General features: G+C 40.8%; 1 protein-coding gene across 1 annotated transcript in view; it reads right to left on the reverse strand.

Annotated features, from left to right (window-relative positions):
- LOC133499096 (sarcoplasmic/endoplasmic reticulum calcium ATPase 2-like) overlaps positions 1–22,142 on the reverse strand; it is a 32,462-nt gene extending 10,320 nt beyond the window's left edge. Inside the window, exons 1-8 of the mRNA XM_061816656.1 lie at positions 21,396–22,142; positions 20,676–20,693; positions 20,510–20,592; positions 16,843–16,947; positions 13,460–13,598; positions 3,455–3,535; positions 2,956–3,041; positions 2,382–2,846 (exon numbers count right to left, since the gene is read on the reverse strand). Coding sequence (XP_061672640.1) covers positions 2,382–2,846; positions 2,956–3,041; positions 3,455–3,535; positions 13,460–13,598; positions 16,843–16,947; positions 20,510–20,592; positions 20,676–20,693; positions 21,396–21,513 — 1,095 coding nt within the window. The 5' untranslated portion in view covers positions 21,514–22,142. The remainder of the gene's footprint in view (positions 1–2,381; positions 2,847–2,955; positions 3,042–3,454; positions 3,536–13,459; positions 13,599–16,842; positions 16,948–20,509; positions 20,593–20,675; positions 20,694–21,395) is intronic.
- Positions 22,143–22,351: the final 209 nt, after the last annotated feature.

Genomic DNA, 22,351 nt, shown 5'->3' on the forward strand with positions numbered 1-22,351 from the left:
GGGGAAAGAAATCCACGTGCACGTACATAAGGAGCAGTGTTAGGGTGAATACAGACAAAGGCAAATGGAGGGAGGGCCCATAAGAGATTTCACTAAAACACTGCAAGTAATCTCTTCGCCTTATTTATGGTCGGTGAATAGTACAAATGTTACTTCCCATTACATTTGATTTGGCATGTTAGTAAAACCAACTTTAAAGAGATAAATTATCTGCATCATATTTCATCTCATAGAAAGCTCATTACCAATGCATTACAGTGACAAATACAGGGAGTCCTTGGGTTAAAATATCCTCAACCTACAACATTTCGACTTTAAGACGACAGTGTCTTGTCTGCCATTTTGTCCCCAGCACCATTGTGTTTCTGCTTAGCTAATGCATATTGCTTTTCTGTGTTTGTGCGCCGGGGGTATATTTGCCTTTTTCGCCCACCTTTTTACACATTATGGCTCAATAGAAAAAAAGCTGTTTTTTAGCAATGCGAGTCCAGCGGAAAGCACAGCAATGACAATGGAAACCAAGCTTAACATCAGCATCTTATTTATTTATTTTTTTTAAATGTATTTTAGTTTTTTTATACTAAGTACCCACACTCAACCATTGACTGAGCTGCTTATCCTCACGAGTTTCGCAAGAGAGCCAATCACAGCTGTCATCATAAATTTAGACTTTAATGGTGAAATCTGACATGTTCTGAATGTCGTACCAGGCCAGCACAGACTACCGGAGAAAAATTCCTTGTGTTTTAACACGCTTGGCCAATAAAGCTGATTCTGATTCTGATGTCGCCTGTGTCGGAACGGATCTCGGTCATAGACCGAGGACTCCCTGTATACAGTGGTACCTCGGTTTTGAACATCTTGGTTTTCGAACAAAAATTTTGAGATTTTTTTTGCTTTGGTTTTCAAACACCCCGACAAGCTGACCCACGACGATTTGTTATCGTGCTTTCAAACGCATCCCTGAAAAAAAACGGAAAAGACGGAATGCGGCGACCGCGCGCTAATTGACTCACACACTCCTCTGCTTGCGGACGTTTCCCAGTACTGTAGTGACTTTTTCTTCAAAATTGAGCAACATTAACCCCACCGATCATGGCTCCAAAGAAGGCAAGCGGAACTGCTGGTGCTGAAAAAAAGGAAAGTGGTGCGTAAAACTGTCGCCTTTAAGAAGGATTTGATAGCCGAGCACGAATTTGGTGTGCGTGTTTCTGAGTTATCGAAGAAGTATGGCATGGCGAAAACGCCGATCAGCAGCATTCTGAAACACAAGGATGCCCTCAAAGCAAGTGATGTTGCTAAAGGAGCAACTGTGTTGACCAAGCACAGGTCACGGAGCTCGGAGGAAGTCGAAAAGTTGCTTCTTATTTTCGTGAACGAGCAGCAGTTAGCTGGGGATAGTGTTGGCGAGGAAGGGAGGAGATGTCTGATGAGGCTGAAGGCAGGAAGGATATCTCGAATGCTGATATTAAAGCTATCTGCGCTAAATGGAACGACGTCCATAATTTTGTAGAATTTCATCACCTGAATAAAGTTGAATGTTGCAGAGCACTGCAAAATTAAATGACTTTGTTATGTGCCCCTTCAGGAAAGTGCTTAAAAGACAGCAGAAACAAACATTTGATTCGTTCTTTGTGAAAAAGGGGCAAGTTACCCCCACCGAAGACATCTGAAACTGATGTTTTGCATTGCTTTTTTTCTTTTGTTCCATCAACCCTAACTGTAGTTGCAAGTTAATTTTTTTTACGTTACATACTTTCTGTGCAAATAAAAAGCAATTTGTTTTTTCCCCCTCATTATTGCTTATTTAAAGTTATTCTGCACTTTTAATAAAAAAAAGTTTACAAGGCGAGGGACCGAGTCGCTACGGATACGGCAATGCACTCCCAGCCTAGTATACTCTACTAGGCTAAAGCATACATTTTAAGCAAAAAATAAATATATTTCTTAAATTATTTAATTATATAAAGTATTGAAACTATACATTTCATACATATTTCTACTATACTGTTTATTATCCGGAAAAGCTAAAAAAAAAAAAACACTTAAAATATTTTTTAGGCTTGGAACAGATTATTTCATTTTCCATTCATTGTAATGGGAAAATGTGCTTTAGTTTTCGAACGTTTTGGTTTTCATCTAGCTCTCTAGAACGAATTGTGTTTGAGAACCAAGGCACCACTGTACACAAGTAAATGCTTTTCTTTTTTTGTCAAAGCCTGACAAATTTCACTTGGCCACGTCTAAGCTGAAATGAATTACAGAGCAGACAACTGAAATATTTTAGACAATAATGTATCATCTTATTCAAACACCAGGACAATCACCCGGACCAAACACAGGTTCCCAAACAACTTAGTAATGCACGGTGTGGGACTTACTCTGCAGACAGACATCTGATTGGTGGTTAGAGTTCCTGTCTTGTCAGAACAAATGACAGAAGTGCAGCCCAGAGTTTCCACAGAAGGCAAGCTGCGTACAATGGCATTTTTCTTGGCCATGCGACGGGTGCCCAGTGCCAAACAGGTGGTGATGACAGCAGGCAAACCTTCGGGGATGGCGGCCACAGCCAGTGCCACAGCAATCTTGAAGTAGTAGACGGCTCCTCGGATCCAAGAGCCTCCGTGTACAGGGTCGTTGAAATGGCCGATGTTGATTATCCACACCGCAATACAGATGACGGAAATGACCTTGGAAAGCTGTTCACCAAACTCATCGAGCTTCTGTTGCAGGGGTGTCTTCTCCTGCTCAGTTGCTGCCATCTCATCACGGATCTTGCCGATCTCGGTGTTAACACCTGTAGCCACCACCACACCCACAGCCTTCCCAGCAGCAATGTTGGTACCCTTAAATGACATGTAATGTTGGGTCAAATACAGAAACCAACAGAAAGATTTGTCTGGGACAAAACAATGTCACTAAAATGTTTCATCGTTGGTGAACGACTGCTCTTACAGAGAATAGCATGTTCTTTTTGTCTTGATTGACAGCACGAGGATCGGGCACAGGGTCTGTATGTTTAATGACGGAGACTGATTCGCCTGCAAAGACAAGCCCAAATCTCATGGTTAAGAAAGCAGACTATGATAAAACATCATCATCATAGATTTATCAGCATGAAGTGCTGAATATAGATCTGTTTATTCTTCTATGACAAGCTTTTCTCCTTAAGTAAGAAAAGAAAGATATTCACCCTAATTTTTTTATTTCAAATTACATTAAAATGATCAAAATGATGACTCATAACTGTACAATGTATAAAACCAGTGGGGTATGGAATGTGACTTGGATTGCTTTGAGCTAAAATACAAGAGCAGAACAGAGCGTTAGTGCCACAAGTAATTAACACCACTACACTTTTATTTGAATAGATTATATTTGCTCTGCAAACCTAAAAAGCTAAAGTCTGCAGGATGTCTACAATTGGCCTGATGAAACCCACTTCTCAACTTACCAGTTAGTATGGACTGGTCCACTCTCAAAGTTGTTGATTTGATTGAACATATACGGATATCAGCAGGCACTTTGTCTCCAACTGAAGAAAAAAAAAAAAAAAAAATAATAATAATTCAGCATAACACCCCCCAATGGTGGTTCAGTTTATGATACTGCTCCATCAGTCTTGCCCAGTTTGTGTGTCATAATTAAATGAACCAATTTAACAGATACAACCTATTATCTTCAGGTGGTAATTTGCTGGTCATGTAATCTAAATGGAGGAAGTGGAAGCTAATTGCAGAGAGGGCGGGGGGTGGGAGGGTATTGGCCAGTGCTAACGTCACTGCAGGAAAGGAGAAAGAAGGCTAAAGGAAGGAGGAAATAGAGGACTTGTGAGCCGAAAATGGCTTGTCTCAAAGGAAAAGACCAATTTGGGATTGTGGTGACCTAATTCAGATTCATAATGCATAATGAAACTGGGGAACTGGCTCAAGATCAAAGTATGTCTAAGTCTATATCTGCCCCATCTTCAACAACAAATATAGCACCCACACATTTGCAAGAATACTTTAAAAACAAGTAGACATCAAGACAGTGCCTGCAATGCTATGGAAAAAGTTTTAGTCCCGTCCAGATTTGAGATTCTGTTCATAAATGTTATGGGCAGAATTTCTAGGTGCAACTGAGGCATAGAGAGGGTCCGGTTTGGTGTCCTAAGTATCGCATCTCTGCTTTTTCCAGATGATGTGGTTCTGTTGGCTTCATTGAGCCATGATCACCAACTCTCAATGGAGTGGTTCGCAGCAGAGTGTGAAGTGGCTTAAATGAGAATCAGCACCTCTAAATCTGAGATCATGGAACTCCTTGGACCATGGGGGATGAGATTCTGCCCTAAGTGGCGGGAGTTCAAGTATCTTGGGGTCTTGTTCATGAGTGAATGAAGAATGGAATGGGAGATTGACAGGCAGATCGGTGCAGCGTCTGCAGAGATGGGAGGCACTTTTTAAATCAGTCTATTGTGGTAAAGAAGGAGCTCAGCTGAAAAGCGAAGCTCTCAATTTGCTGGGTAATCTACATTCCTACCCTCACCTATGATCATGAGCTGTGGGTTGTGACCGAAAGAACAAGATCCTGGATACAAAATAAGTTTCCTCCGCAGGGTGTCCAGCCTCTCCCTTAGAGATGTGGTGAGAAGCTTGATCATCCGGGAGGAGCTCAGAATAGAGCCAGTGCTCCTTCGCATTGAGAGGAGCAAGATGAGGGGACTGTGGTATCTGCGGTGAGGTGTCCTGGGCATGTCCCACCGGAAAGAAACCCAGGGGACGACTTGGTCATATTGTAGGGCAGGCGTGGGGATCAATTTGAAGTCAGCATGACATTGGACCACAAAACGCCATCGGCCAAAGATGTGCATCTAATTCCAAGAGGAGTGCATGAAGAACTAGACAGTATTCAGTGTTGGGGGAGTGGTGATACGACATCAGCACATCAGGTACTGGTTTTAAAAGAGCCAGATGGTTACTAATGCATTCGCTTATGCATTTTAGGTACTAGTAACTGTTTTGATTGTTGTCAACTGAATGAAGAAACAAAAACCCAGCACAAATGGAACTCAAAAAAATGGAAAGTGAAATAACAGTGACAAAGAACACATATCCCCAAATTGATCAGAGGCAATAGCTACAGGAATACTTTTCAGATTCCTTTAGGGTGAGTAGTCATTAACATTATCTACATTAGATTAGTGTTTATTCAAAGTTCCGTCAAAAATAAAAATGTTCCTAGCAATTATTACAGCTAAAAATCTGACTGCAAAAAATGTTTTTGGCTTTAAAAAAAAAAAAAAAAAAAAAAACTTTTATAGGACTCAGACCCAATACAAAATTACCGATGTGATTCACAACCACCATTAGCATCTTGTGCAATCTATATACAATTACAAACCCTTATTTGTGGGTGGGTTCAGTCTCTATCCCAGTGAATGGCGGATGTTCACTATACTTGGGTTGTCTTTGTGAGATATTAAAATTGGCTTCATGATTAGAAACATTTACGTTTAAAAAATGCAAAAATGACAGACCCACCCACAAAAAAACTGACATCAATAAGGATGCAAATTAATTTTTCACAGCACTGTATATGATGAGCCTACAAGAGAAGCACTGTTGTAATATAAAACCAATGTGACCTTTACAGAAGCGAAGAGTCCAACAATAAACAAATCCAAAAATGGAAAAATATCTTCCCCAATGCCCTGATCAGGTTTAAATGTGGCAGTACAATGGCAGCTGTCTCCACATCACTGTGACATCACAAGAAGAGACAAAAGGACATGCCCCTCTACTCGATACTCAGAATACAAATCATAATACATTCCAATAACTGGCTGGTGTCTGTTTTCAGCCTTTTTGCAGTTACGTGCACTTGAACACATGGGGTTGTTGCTTCAGTTACGATCCTTGGAGAGGGTAGAGGATGATTGGCAACTCATTAAGTGTCCTCACAGTGGTGCCAGAAAGCTTGATCTGTCAGCGCACATTGTTCAATCCAGACAGACAGCAGTTCTAAGAAGGACTGACATCTAACACAGTAGCATCCAAACACGGAACCACTAGAACAATAAAAGCTTCACTTCTACGAAGGTCACGAATGCTGGCTCATAGATGGGTCAGGCTACTGTTCCAATACTCTATGTTGTGATGGATATCATCTATACACAGGGAGGGGTACACTGTCAATGTCAGTTGCAACTTTAACATTTATACTGCCTTAAGATGTATCACAGGAAGTAAATGTTACATGACTTTTTTATTTTTGCCTATCCTCAGAAGTTATGCAACATTTCCTGTCTTAAAGTTATTACTTTTAACAAAACATTGCTTAGACTGACTTTCCTACATTTGTTCCTGCAGCTGAGTTTTGAATTCTGAAGAAACACTTCGATTGTCCAGGGGCTTTGTTACGCTGCAGGCCTGCTCTGCACTCGTGTGTGCGTAAATCAGCTGTCATTTTGTGTCAACATCCTGCTTGGTAGTGATCCAAGCATCTCATCACCCATCCACACTTTTGCACCTCCGTGTTTGCCAACAGGTGATGAGGTCCTCAAAGTTCAGGCTTGGTGATCCATTGTACCCAGGATGACTCACGGAGGTGCCTTTTAAATAGACCTTTCAACACCAGGAGAGGCCATGGCACAACATAAGCTGGCAGCTTTGAGTGGCACCTGCCTCTGCCGTGTGTTAGGGTACAGCATGAGATTTAGCTGGCCAAGCTTCCTCAGGGGCAGCCAGGAAGGTCCATGTGCTGATGGCAGCAAGACAAAAGGTTGACGTCCTGTCAAGTTAAGAGGGCCATTACACAAGAGTCGACATGACAGCTCTCCAAAGCAGACTTCGTCAATACCCACCTCAATACAAATTCTCCATCCAGATGAAAATTTACTGGTAATATCTGCATTTTGTTTAATTTCACTCTTATGTGAACACACTTGTTCTGCAAATCCAAGGCTGTAAAGTAGCACACCCTTGACACAATTAACAGCATAAATGCTTAGTCATCCTTAAAGATGTAAAATGCACTCTTACTGTAGCTGGGTCTACGTCTATTTTGTCTGTGTAGAGCATTTGGTTAATTGTTAAAATTAGCTTTAGGATATAATGAAACTTCAGAACCTTCCTGGATGTAACCCTGGCAAAGGATTTTTTTTTCCTCATAGTGGTGGACTCGCTGCTATATAAACGGGCAGAGTATTTTGTTTCAATTTAAATCCAAATCACTGATGTCTATGCATTATTTGTATTTTGAAGTTGGCCTAAGCAGCTCGTTGGTGGCGTGTTAGCATAATGGCTGTACGAACGAACAATGGTTGGGGCGGCTGGCTAGACTTAATCTTTCCAGCTAGGGTCTGGCCTGACTGCGGTGGCTTACTCTGGATTTCAGCACGGTTGAACCATAGACTGTTGGATTGCCATAAAAAATGGTGGGCAAAAGAAAAATAATCTGCGGCGACAGCAATCCGACAGCCAGTGGATGGTGGGATGGTACTTCTGTCACACACAAGGTGAATATGCTCACTTTGTGTGAGTGATAATCTTGAAAACTATATGTCTAAAAAATGAATGCCCGTGTCAGGCTCATCCACAAACCCACTTTCAACAATTCACAAGCAGAATCGAATATTTGGAAATGATGACAAGTGCGCCACGGTGGCGCAGCTGTAGAACGCTCTCCTCACAGTTCTGAGGACCGGGGTTTAAATCCCAGCCCCACCTGCGTGGATTTTGCATGTTCTCCCCATGCCTGCGTGAGATTTCTCTGGGCACTCCGGTTTCCTTGCACATCCCAAAAATGTGGATTAATTAATTAATAAGACTCTAAATTGCCCCGAGTTGTGATTGTGAGTGCGACTGTTGTCTGTCTCCATGTGTCCTGCGATTGGCTGGCAACCAGTTCAGGGTGTACCCCACCTCCTGGCCAAAGATAGCTGGGATAGGCTCCAGCACTCCTGCAGCTCAGAAAATTGATGGATGGAAGCCATGACAAATACACACGCAACATTAAAATAATTTGTAAATCGTGGTTATACTAGTGGATCTGAAAAGCGTGTAAATCATGGATATACTTGTGGATCTAAAAATGTGTGAATCATGGAAAAAATTGTGGATCTGTAAAACAGGTGTAAACTAGATATATTTGTATAGATAATTTTGAGACAAATCTGTCCCCATGCCAAGTAACAGGAGCCACATGGCTACTTGTTCTTCAGTGAATGCCTTAGAAGTTCTGGTAATTGTTACTGCAAATTTTGGAAGTTCTTTTTGTTGTAGAGTGAATGAAAACGCATTGTTGAAAAACCCAGCACTGTCAGCCAAATCAGACTACAAAAAGTGAAAGAGTGGGGAATGAAAATGACAAGAATGCCGATGGACCTCTTCTTCGATCAGATGTAATGACATCTCCAGAAAACCTCGTCAGATTCTAATGGGGTGGTTTTCATTAAGGTTATGTAAGTTACGTTGGTGTTTATTCAACGTTTTGACAAAGATTAAAATATTCCTTGTAGTTTTTACAGCTCAACTCTGCCTATAAAAAGTGTTTTCAGTGTCAAAAATCACACATTTATGAGATACAGAGAAAGTGATTCACTATTATTATTCTTGAATCTGTGAAGTAACTCTGTCGATGCACTTCCTCTCAGAAAAGGAGATAGCTTGAGCCATTGTTTGTTGTTTAACAGGTACCTAGTTTAGTTAGCACGGCGGCAACCATCGTAGTTAAAAAGTCAAAATCAGTGGATGACTGAAATATAAACAAGTGCTGGCGATCATATGCTAAAGTGAGGGTGTTGTAGGGAAAAAGTATTTTGATGAAAATATTAATGATTGTCCCAAGCGGCTGCCGTTGCGGACATCCACATTATCTTGAGCCGAAGCAGTTTAGTAATCTTCCTGGGGTCCACGTATAATTAACAGTACAAATAATTGCTTAGTACAGTGCATGATTCTGTGATACAGTATTTACAATACATGCTACAGTCAAACAAGAAATCGACACGAATGACACCAATTAATATTTTGATATGAAATAATGAAGTGGATAATAAAAACAAAGCAGGCAAGTCAAACTCATGGCCCACGGGGCCACATCATTTTATGTAGCTCGTGAAAGAAAATAATTTGAGTCTTCTTTCATGATTCTGCGTAAAATCTGTACCATGTGGCTCATCCTGTTCAGGATTACAGGGCGTCCAAGCCCATTGTAGGAGACTTTGGGCAAAAGGGAATTGGACACCAGTCAAGTAGAGGGCACGTACAGAAACAGACTCACCATTCGCACTCACATTCACATACCCTCAACTGAATGGTATGTAAACCTATGAACCAAAGCCAGGCAAATGTACCACTATAGCAGGAGTGCCCAATGCATCAATCGCTGAGGCAGTTTTGGTCAAATCGAGTGACTGCGGGGCAAAAATAAATAAATTAAAATTTTAAAAAGGGAAAAAAAAAAGACAGACATCATCCATCTCTTCGGTTGATTCAGCTGTGGCAAATATGTCGATTGCTCGTGTCGATTGAGTCTATGACCAACAATGCATCACTGCAGATGTACACAAGGCGCATTCTAGCAAGCAGCCCCCCCTCGCCTACATAGCGGCAGCAATACACTCAGCAGGGTTAAAAAAAAAATGCTGCTGGGATTGCAGCATATGTTGCTCCAAAACTTGTATATACACCTTTCAGCATTAAATGGTACCTTCACACCTTTTGTGAATCTGAAATCTGAGGTCATCAGACGACTGCACACTTTTGCACTTTGCATGAGTCCATCTCAGATGAATTCAAGTCAGAAAACCCGGCAGCATTTCTTGGTGTTGTTGATTTATGCTTTCATTTTGCCTGGTACTGTTTTAACATGCATTTGTAGATGTAGCGACCAACTGTGTTAACTAACAAAGGTTTTGTGAGGTGTTGTTGAGTTCATGTGGCAATATCTTTTTACACAATGATGCCAGTTTTTAATGCAGTGGCACTAAAGCAATCAAAGGTCGCAGGCATTTAATGTTGGTTTTCAGCTTGTCAGATTGCCTTGGATATTTCGCCAGATTCTTTGAATCTTCTAATTTTATGGACCGTAGATGATGAAATACCAAAATTCCTTGCAATTGTACATTGCGCAACATTCTTAAACTGTTGAACTGCTCACACAATTGCTCACAAACTGGTGAAACTCACCCATTAGTCATAGTGAACAACTGAGGCATTCAGGGGATCTCCTTTTATACTCAGTCATGAAACTCACCGGTTTCCAAATGAACTTCTTCTCCTGTGGAATGTACCAAACATTTTATTTTCTCCAAAGAATTCCTCAACTTTTGTTGGCCCTCTCCCAGCTCTTTTGGAATATGTTGCAGGTGTCAAATTCAAAATGAGAAAATATTGGCAAAAAAAACCCCAACCAAAAGAAAAATCCAAACCAAAACAAACAACAACAACAACAAAAACTAATTACATTGACCAGTTTGAATATTAAATATCTCGTCTTTGTAGTATATTCAATAAAATGTATGTTGAAAAGGATTTGTAACTTATTGCATTTTGTCTTTATATACATTTTAAACAATGTTAGAGTTTCACTGGAATTGGGGTTTGTACATCTGGCACCTTTGTAACGGTAACGAATGCCAAAACAAAATCACAAATAGAGCGGACAACATTGAAGTCAATCTCGTATCAACTCTGAGGCAAAAATCTTCAGTGCTGATCAGACGTCTGTTATGCAATAACAGCACAGTTTCCTTGATATCTCTGCTTTGCCTTTTGCCGTTATGAATCTTAAGCAGCTACCAGCTGGGCTTTTACATACCATGTAACTCTGTCGCGGTCCACATGGCAACAAAAACTAAGAGCATTGAAGCTTTTGTGAAAATAAATAGGGTGTAACCAAGAGTCAGCTTGAGTTATTAAAAGTTATTTGCATTACAGACATTTAACAATTAGGATATTTGACTTATTGTTTTATAAAAAAAAGAAGTGAAATGTAAATGACAAGAAACTAAGTGGTTTTACCCAAATCCTCCCAATACTATCTAGAATAGTATGAATGATAATATTTTTATGGTTCATGTTTATGGCATAAAAAAACACCATCCTTGTTAAAGTGAGATTTCTCACATTCTTATTCTTTTATGATTGCTATTGTTATTATCAGAGCATGTACTCAATGTATTAGCCAATTTCAGATATAATTTGTAGCAACTTTATCCATTTGGTTTTGATAAAACCTACATTGAAAGTTTGAGTTTCTATCGCCAAGAACCCCAGTCAGCAAGATGAGGCAATTTATCTCGGGCTTGCTGACAAGTCATGAACCTTTGCCAAAAGACAGTCCCTTAGTGACACTGGACATTTGGCAGAACACATTAAATGCCACATACTATCCATGGTGTCTGGAATCCTAGTGGAGGGTGCAGTGCTGATGGGTAGGGTCATTGTGCATTGAGCATGGTGGGGGAAGGCTTCTCCACAAAGTGCTTCCCTATAAGGCCATCTCTCTTGGACACAATAGCAACAGATGAGAGCCTCCCCCTTACTACCCTTGTCACAGAGCTATGCCATCCACCAGGCCAACAACTTCACAGTCGGCTCAGAACAAACCCACCGAAATAGGCTTCTATGTGAACAGGACAAAGCTACAAACAACAAAAATTTCAACTGGCAACATACAGCGGAACCAGTTTTACGAAATGACAAAATTCAGTTACTCTGGTTTCCTCCCACACACTAAAAATCATGCATGCTAAATTCAGTGAAGACTCGAAATTGCCCATACACATAAATAGGAGCATGAACTGTAAATAGCTGTTTAACTGTCTGGCAACCAGTGCAGGGTGTACCCCACCTCTTGACTAATGTCAAATCAGTTTCATCAACGTGTAATCCTGCAGTTTCATTTGTAATTTGGAGACAATGATTCTTAATTCTTCACTCTGCTTATACAGGCAGACAATAAAAAGTTGTCTTTGGAGAAACAAATCAATTGGCATAAAATTTTGATTGTCATGGTAAAACGGATCAGTCTTCAATCATCTGACAAGTCTTATCAGAAAAAATACCAAGAACTGGAAGATCAACAGTGGCCACACACAAAGTAACGGCATGTCTACAAGTGAGCTGACCAATCATCAAAGCCACATTGAAGTTTCAGGAAAACACTATTCAGGAAAATGAATATTGTAAAAATCTTGAAAGGATTTTTTAGTTTTTTAGAAGCCACCTGAGCTTTGTATTTCGTGCAGTTTTTTTAAATAAAAGGCCTCAAGCTACTGATAGCAAAGGCAACTGTTTCTAATATACTGGCAGCAACTAACTCCCACCCAAAATCAAACTAACAGTTTCACACAACATATGTACAAAACATTTGCCCTTTCCAAGGTTACTACACATTCCTGTAACCCACCATGTGTGCCAAAAACCAAACAGAGGGGCATATAGTATGTGGTCAGGACCAGACCAGACCAGACACCTGTCATTTTCACCACTCCCTGCTATAAATACAGCATTCCATAATCCAAACCACCTATGACTAAGATATAAATAAAAGCAAGCACTACACACCGAAAGTTCCTGCATCACTTCAAAGGCTAAGTGTTAAACACAGTTTCAAGATAATACTGGAGCTCAAGACTCCTGCAGTCCACAGAACAGACACGCCAGTCAATTGAAATCCTTTTGTAAGAACTGTGGGAGGGTTGCCTGGACATCAGCATGAATGAGGACAGTTTCACAATCATCATAGGAGTAAATCCTGTTAGGATGTAGTCACCACGTGATGTAAACCTACATCTGAAATATGAAGCCATCCATATGTCCAAAAATACAAGTGCAGCTTCATATAGCATTTGAAAGAAACCCAAAAAGACAATATTATGAAACATTTTTAGTAAAGAATGTCATTACCTCAAAACTGGCCGACTTGCTTTTTCAGTAATGTGAGATTAAATTATTTCCTTCCATTTTAAAAATTAACCGAGAGTTGCATAAGTAGCTTTACAAAGCTGCTTCACAACATCTTTGCAGTCACATTATATTGAACTAATAACTAAGGGGTGGCACAGTGGAGACTGGTTTGGAAGCCTGCCTCAGTTCTGAGGACCCAGGTTCAAATCCAGCCTCACCTTTGCGGAGTTTGCATTTTTCTCCTGTGGCTGTGTAAGTTTTCTCCCAGTACAGTACTCAGGTCTCCTCAAACAGCCCAAAAACATACACGGTACGTTTAACTGAAGACTCTAAATTGCCCATCGGTGTGAATGCGAGTCTGAATGGTTGTTCGTTTAAATATGCCCTCTGATAGATTGGTGAAAAGTTCAGGCTGTAGCCTGCCCTTGTCCAAAGATAGCTGGGAAAAAAATACAGCAAACCTGAAATCCTAGTGAGGATAAACAGTCTGGAAAATGGATAGATGGATTATAACATGCAAATCACCCATATGCATACGAAGATCAAAGAGCATGTAGTCCTACCAGCAACTTCTACAATGTCTCCAGGAACAATATCTCGAGCCTTGATCCTCTGGACTGTCTTTCTGTCCTGTCGATACACTTTCCCCATCTCAGGTTCATACTCCTTCAGCGCCTCAATCGCATCCTCAGCATTGCGTTCCTAAAAATCAACAAACATAATTTAATGCACAAACTTCACTGTACTAAGTGGCGAATGCAGCTCATTTTTACCCATCTAATGTGCATGCTCAAGAGCTTGAAAGCGACAGCTAATTTGAGTAGAATAGCATTTTGTGGGGTGGCACGGTGATGTAGCTGTAAAGCATTGGCTGCCCAGTTCTGAGATTCAGGGTTCAATCCCGGCCCTGCCTGTGTGGAGTTTGCATGTTCTCCCCATGGCTACGTGTGTTTTTTTCCAGGCATTCCGAATTCCTCCCACATCCCAAAAACATGCAACATTAATTGGACAATCTAAAATTCCTCTAGGTGTGGTTTTGAGTGCGACTGTTGTCTGTCTCCATGTGCCCTGCGATTGGCTGGCCACCAGTTCAGGGGTACCCCACCTCCTGCCCGTTGACAGCTGGGATAGACTCCGGCACTCCCGCGGCCCTTGTGAGGATAAGCAGCTAAGAAAATGGATAGATCAGATAGATCTGTGGCACAAACTGTGATGTAACATTCACCCTTTCGTTGAACACTGACAAATTCATTCAAATACTTACATGCTGATTAATCAATGCAAAGAAGGCAAGCTCCCCTAAAAATATACAATTCTATTTTTTTTTAAATAAACAAGATGAAGTTAACTTTTATAGCACCCAAACGATGTAATTTACCACTACAAGCATGTTGTGTACGACTTTTGGGCCTACTCATGCACCTCTGAGTAGACTTTACTCCATGTCACCATCGTGTATGTATGTAGTATGCTTGAATCCAAAAGTTTAGTTTTAGCCCAATCACGTCTTTTGATGTAGTACTGTAAATATCTGACTGCCAATCATGTCAAGAGTACACTTTTGAAGGTACTCTGTATATAGAAGGCTTTACCTGATCAGGATATTTAGGGTCAAGCACAGTTTAAAAAAAACAAAACGATAACTAATCCTTTGACAAGATGAGCAAAGTGTCTATTCAAATGACTTGTTCATTTACTGTATATACCTATGTACTGTATACCGAATATCTTCAAAAGTATTCTCCGGCATTTTAGACAAAAGGTAAAACAATGAACTCTAGGGGCATTCTACGATTGGCTACTGGGATAAGTTTAAGTTTTCAGTCAGGCCAAATCAACATGTCAAAATGACAGAAAAGTGGGTGCTAACTTAGTGTAATTAATTACTTTATTGTAATTAAATTATTTTGCAGACACCAAATCTTTAGAGGATGATTCAACAGAACGCAGGCATGTTCACGCGCAACCGTTAGTGCTAGCACTAGTTGGCTAGGCTACATAATGTTTTGTTGCCTACTTGTAAGTTATATCATATTAAAAGTACACAAACATAGCTCAAGCAATCCTTGAATGAACGTGCTCTCTTGAGCAACGGTGATGACCACTACACGTTAATAACTTTGCACAATCTATTTTAGTTGTCGTCACCATTGTAACGAGTGCATCCGGCCGTGTTTGACTTCACAAGATAAAGCTGTGATTGTAAAAGATGGCATTTGGTTGTATCGGATCAAGATTTAATTGGAGCAGTCTGACAAAGTGCAATCGTGAAAGCTCAAATTTGTCTTATAGTCTGAGCCTGGCTTTACGAGTTGTCTTAGACGTGTTGTCTGACACACCAACATTTAAAAAAAATAAATTTAAAAAAAAAAAAAGAACTTTATTGGCAGTCAAATATTTACAGTACTATGCCAAAAGACACAAAGCCAAAAATAAACTGACTTTTGGATTAAAAATATGTGCATCATGGCCAATGGTCCTTTGCAAAGATGATCAATGATGTCATTGATCGGATCAACGAATCGAGAGATTAAAGCCTATCAGCATAAAATTCTAAATATCATCAGATAAAGTACAGTGGTACCTCTACTTACAAAATTAATTAGTTTCAGAAGTCATTTCGTAACGTGAATTTTTCATGAGTAGAAGCGCATTTTACATGTAAATAGCGTAATCCGTTTCCAAGCTCCCCACCAAAAATAAGCATCCAAAGTACATAATGTAAAAAAAATTATATTCATTTACATTTGGCGGTGGGCGATTATCCGAAGAGAAGGGTGAGTGACAAGCAAAATGCATCGCGGGGGACGGAGGATGAGGCAAACTTTGACACCCAAGAGAAAACATGTTCGTACGCACACACAACTTGATTCCACTGAAGATGCTACGGCGATAGCCCATGGGAGAGAAGCTATATCGTGCCAAACAAACTAAGGTACAGGAAGTGCATCATGGGTAAAGATTGACGTCCCTCCTAGCCAATGGGATGCCAGGAAGATGCTATGGTGGTAGCCAACTGGAGCACAGCGCTATCACGTCACACAAACCAAGATACAGGATGTTTATGTTGGGGGGATTTGGGGAATAAAGCGCCTATTTTTTCCTCTCGTATTCTGAATTTCTTTCGGAACTACAGAGAATATTTTTGAGGAGGCGTTTCATGACCTGAATTTTTTGATACGAGAGACGTTCATAAGTAGAGGTACCACTGTACATACTACACAAGTATATACAGTAAATGAACAATTCGTTTAAAGAGACAAATGGCCCCATCTTGTGGTCAGTTATTTATCCATCCATTTTCTTAGCCGGTTATTCTCATGAGGGTCACGGGGAGTGCTGGAGCCTATCCCAGCTGTCAACGGGCAGGAGGCAGGGTTGACCCTGAACTGGTTGCCAGCCATTCGCAGGGCACATAGAAACAAACATCATTCACAATCACAATCACAGCTACAGGTAAATTAAGAGTCAATTAATACACGTTCTTGGGATGTGTGATGAAACCGGAGTTCCCGCAGAAAACCCACACAGGCACCGGGGAGAACATCTAAATTCCATAAAAGTAGAGCTAGGATTTGAACCCCGGTCCTCAGAACTGTGAGGAAGACCCTCTAACCAGTCATGCACTGTGCTGCCATGACTTGCCTAATGAAAAACTATTCACAGCTTTCATGTTAGATGTTTCTGGCTTGCTCAAGCCATCAAATAAACAAACAATAGGGATAATTATTGTTATGTATCAGCAGATAAGTTTATAAAATGTGTAGACTTTCTTGTTTTAGAATCCGAACATTCCCAACAGAATTTATCATTGTCGAAGAATAGGTGTGGATGGGAGTTTCTAGTTTGTGGGTAAATTGTAAGAGCAAAATAACAAGACGAGGTGATGATGTATGAAAAAATTGTAGTATGTTTAGTTGAATGTATGAAAGTGAGAATTACTCACCTGCCACACACCAACGATGGCATTAGCAATAAGAATGAGCAAAATCACAAAAGGTTCCACAAATGCAGTAATACTTTCTTCTCCCTCCTCAAACCAGGCCAGGACCTAAAACCAGCAAACGAAACAAGTAACTTTAAATGTACAGGTCAGAACCACAATCTTACTGGCAGTGTGACAGCATCAATTCAATCCATGTAAATGGGAGCTAGTCAGCTGACAGAAATTTGACATTGGGATCACGAATACAGAAAATAGTTTAGAAAGATGCTCCAAAAGATAATCGACATTGTCCTTGACAATGATTTCCACTTGGCTTGTTTTCAGTGTTAACTATTGTGAAAAAAACTTTGTCTCAAAGTAATCATCAAATATTCAATAAGATGTGTCAAAGAGGCATGTCACAAGAAACAGTGCAGCAGGACAATGCTTAACACTGATAGATGTTGATTTTACAACATAATAAAAAGTAAGTTTCTTTCGGCTTGTCCCTTTCAGGGTCGCCACAGTGTGTCATCTCAGATAAACGCACATATATGTTTTGCACAATTTTTACGCCGGATGCCCTTCCTTCTCAGGGAGTGGAGGCCCCAGTGGGATACGAACCCACAACCCCTGGTTTACCAAACCAGTGCTCTAACCACTGAGCTACGGGGCCTATGCAATTTTACAACATAATGCAACTCAAAAAAACATTTTACATACACAAGTTTAGTAATATTTCAGTATCGATTATTTTCATTAGTTCATTTCATCATCAGATAAATGTCAGGTTAGCATGAGAGAGCCCCCACCCCCCAACTATCTCCCCAAGAGGTGGCAGCAGTGAGAGCTGTAAGGACTTGTGCTTTGGAACTAGAGGTTCGGATGTGCAGCAGACAAAAAAATTTCATTGAAGGATGCTAGTTTCCCCAAGTTGAAGAGGTCCAACCCTCATTGTGCTTCGCTTTCTCTCCGACATCTCTAGCGTGTGTTGGTGTGACGTAAAAAGGATGTCAATATTTAATCAATTATCAAAACTAGTTTCTTACAAAAACATTCACAGCCTGAATACTTCAATAAGTAATTACTATCATTAAATACATTCATTTCAGGGTTGACTTGATACATTTTATTATTTCCAGAAATGTTGCATTCAGGCATGTGTGCATGGAAATGTGAGAGGTAGAGGTAACACTTGTCTGAACTTGCATTTAGGATTAAAACGTAATAGGCAAACCAACCATGAATGATCCATCTTCTAGCGCTGTGGGTTGTAAACTCCATGTCATTGTCTCAATAATAACTCATTAAACCTTGAACATTTTTTTTTTCCCAGTTCAAAGTAGTCGTTTTGAGAAACTATTTTTAACATGTGTTTCAGGTTTTGCAGCTTTGATTACCTCTGAACAGGTTAAACATGAAGCCTGAACACTCATAGGGCCAAATTTGGTCTTGACTGGGGCTCTGTTCCCTTGTCAGACAGCAACCACTGACACCTCCATATCTCCTGACTGGCTACTGTACACTGTATGCCACAACCACAGGAACACTGACTTCTTTTTTCACTTTATATATATCGCTTACATTTACACTGCAACTGCCATTGACATGAACCTGTAAAAACTACAAAAATTGCTGCAATATTTATGCCAGGCAAGTAGTTGGCAATGCTATTTTGTATACAAAGTGCATGTGCACCAACTGTTTGTCCTCTCAGATCCGATCAGATATCACCATTAATCATGCAGTACTCACTTGCAGTGACAAAGTAGAGGTCACGATCGAGTACTGTTATTATGCACTAACTCCTTTTTCACATAATTTTAAAGACCCACTGTCATGTAATGCATGATTTTTAGTATGTTATTAATAAAAAAAACGCAGACCATATGGACCCATGCCTAATTTCTGTGAGCTTGTCATTTTGCTGTTGTTTGAAGTGAGCCTTAGTACCATCGTCAAACTGAAGGGCATGTTCTATATACTGTAAGTGCCAATGTCAGAGACAGGCTCCAAAGTAGGTGCCCAAAGAAGATGACACTCCAAGAAGACACGTTCATCACCATGTCAGGACTTGGGTACTGTAGGTGGTCTTCAATTGATTTGCTGTGAAGGTTTGGAGGACGATACGGCCAAAGTCTCTCTGCACAGACAATATGAAGCGGACTGCACACAGCAAACCTCAGGGGGCCAGCCATGACTGACCATGACCAATATATGCACTGGAACCTGAACATGTGGAGAAAAGTTATGTTCGACGATGAGTTAAGACTGACTGGATATGCTGATTTCTTAAAATCTTTGGTTGATATGTGGAGCAGCTTCTCTCTCACTGGAAAAAAAATTGGGCTTCTCATCACTGGAAATAATCTCATTGCAGAGAGAGGCAATCTCATATGATATGATATTATATCTCCTAGTCTAGGACTGAACTCTGTTCTCCAAGATGACAACGCTTGCCTAAACAGAGCGGGGGAGGAAAAAAAAAAAAAAAAAAAAAAAAAAAAAAAAGACCATACAGAGCTGCACACTTCACTGGATAAGTGACAGTCCTGTTTTCTGCCATGGAGCCTTTTGCAATGACAACCACTTTTTCCTTTTATACGAACAAATGCAACGCCCCTTGAATATTACCTTCAAATATTTGCAATTTCAAGCTCCGAAATGATGTTTGTCATGTCAACACATCCATCCATTTTCTGTACCGCTTATCCTCAAAAGGGTAATGGGCATGCTGTTGGTCATCTCAGATGACTGGGTAAGAGGGTACACTCTGAACTGGTTGCCAGCCAAACACTTGGCACATACAATCGATACACAATTTAGAGATGTCAATTTACCTACCATGCACATTTTTGTAATGTGGGAGGAAACCTGAGTACCCAGAGAAAATCCACACGTGCACGAGGAGAATATGCAAAGGCCGCACAGTTAAGGCCGGATTTGAAGTAGGGTCCTCAGGCCTTTGAGGCTGACATGCTAACCAGTTGGTGAATGGATCGCCAGATGAGATTTTTCAGTTAAAAACAGCATTGTAAAGTAAGCAGTCGCTGACAGAGGGAATTAGTAGTAGTTATACGGATATTTATAGCATGGTCATACTACAACAGTACAATGGACCTTCCCAAAACTGTTCAAAACGAACTAAAATGTTTGGTTCTCTGAAGAATTAAGATTGAGAATGAGAAGAGGCCAACAAGACCAACTCCTGACAATTCTCAATGATCTCAATTTTGTGAATTTATTATGAATTTGTATTAATTATTATCATGTTTATAATCTTGACACTGATGTTTTTGCCAAGTTGAGAGCGTCAGACAACTCAGAGCTGTTGTCATAATTCTTCAGGTGGATCGCAAAATGTGTTTTCCCCGACATGCACATAACTTTAGACAAGTTAAACAAACTGAGGACATTCACACATCAGCACCATGCGCTGCGTACGCCATAGCCCAACTACTCATCACACAGGGCTCAACATTAATACCATCTGTAATTTTCACTTGCACATGGACACCATTTCAGTAAAATGTAGAAAGAGGAGGCTATTTTCAGGGTGCAAGGCTGACTCCTATGAGTGCTTGGACTACAAATGCGTGAACAACAGCAAAGGGTTATGGTGAAACATCAGAAGGTCACCAGCGAATTCTAACCCCAGAGAGGAAAAGAAAAGAATTGATATACTTACAAATGAAATACATGCAGCAAGCAGAAGAATTCGTACGAGTAAGTCTTCAAACTGTTCAAGGACAAGCTCCCATAACGATTTCCCTACAGGGATAAGACAGTTATTAAACAATAATTCAAAGAGAGAATCATAATATAACATAATGGGACGGTATCACTGATATTACCTTCTTCTGCTGGTAACTCTGTCAAAGGAACCATGCCAAGGATACAAGACATACAAAAAAGAAAAAGAAATTGATGTCGCTTAGTTACTCAGATGGACATGTGACATTTGCTTCCTCTTGAAAAAAAAAAATGGGAACTTCAAGAACAGTTCAAGGCATTATGTCAAATGGCAATGATAAAGACAGAGACCTGTCAAGACTGTCATTCATAAAACCTCCATCGGACTTCATTTTAAACGTGCTGCGATATCAGATAGTATGGGCAATGAGGAACTCGCAAATACTGTGTAATGTTGTGACATTTAATGTCACAGTGGGAGAACTTTTTACTTAAATCAGGTAAAGTGATTTAACTGCAGGTATTAGATCTAAAACGGATAGTGCGGAAATGAACTGGAGAAAAGCAATTAACGTTGACTGAAATGATGCCGTGAGCAGTGTGCACACGTGTACTAATAACTTTCACCAGCAAGACAAAATGTACAGGATGCACATATTTCCATGTGGCTATGACAAGGCCAACAGAAAACCTACCTAATATCGGACGGTTTATTCAGTACTGTACATGAACCGCGTGAGCACCGGCCCCAAAGAGACTACGTGATCATTTCTAATAAGACCGTCAGGTCACCGGCGAATACGTCGCCGGTTGTTTGTTGTTGACTTTTAGCCGACATTCATTCACACCGCCAGTGACTTGAGAAGTTGAAAGTGGCGTACCGTTCAGGCCCCATTTCTCCCGCTGTCGTTTCACTTCGTCCAGAGAGAGTCCTGTGCTCTCGTTGACGCAGAAACAAGTGTAAACTTCCTCCACACTCTTCGTGTGCGCGTTCTCCATGGCGGACTGGCGACTCCTTCCCGTATAAGCTTCTCACGCTTCACGCCGCTGCGCCCTGCCCTCTTGAAAAGAGCCAATTGGGAAATAATGGGCTAACTAGTTTATCAAGTGAGAGCGTGTGGGTAACAGCCGACAGCCAAGAGCGTTTTTGCCCTCTTCGCCCTTGTGCGAAAATGGATACAACGGTGAGCCAAATTGTCGTTGCCCCGGTGGGATGAGGATTACTCTGAGCGGCCGGGTATGTCCACAAATGGTTGGAGGCTGTCTAGTCTACTAGGGTGTCCTGGGAACGCATCAGCATTCGGCCGGACTGGTCCGGAGTGTTTCGGGGCTGTATGCCGCCGCAGCTTTGTGAGTGAGCCATTGCGTCGCTGACAAGCTGCCTTTATCAAAGCGCTGCTCCGCGGCTCTGCCTGTGGATTGGACGAATGCTGTCACCTGACCCCCAAAAGCCAGGGAAACACAAAACCCCGGAAACAAGGAACCCATGAATACTTGACGGATTTCATCCACCATGTGATTTGTGTTGCTCAATATTACTTGCTAAATAGATGCATACAATCTGTAAGTGCACCCATGTTGGTGGTAAACATTCAGAGTCATTGGCCACAGGCGAGATCTTCAGGGGCTGTCATTGTACGTAACCCGACAAGGATGACATGACGTGCATCATCTGTTAACACAGCTCAGTGAAACCCTGAGACAAGACATTTTAAAAATAACGCGATACTTCACAGTTGGACATCAATGTGCACGCAGTCTATTTGGCACGAGCGCTTGATACACTGACTGTCATCAGCGGATTAAAAAAAGATACCCTGGAATTTCTATCAAGACG

This window comes from Syngnathoides biaculeatus, chromosome 4, assembly GCF_019802595.1.
Source record: "Syngnathoides biaculeatus isolate LvHL_M chromosome 4, ASM1980259v1, whole genome shotgun sequence".
Lineage (NCBI taxonomy): Eukaryota > Metazoa > Chordata > Actinopteri > Syngnathiformes > Syngnathidae > Syngnathoides > Syngnathoides biaculeatus.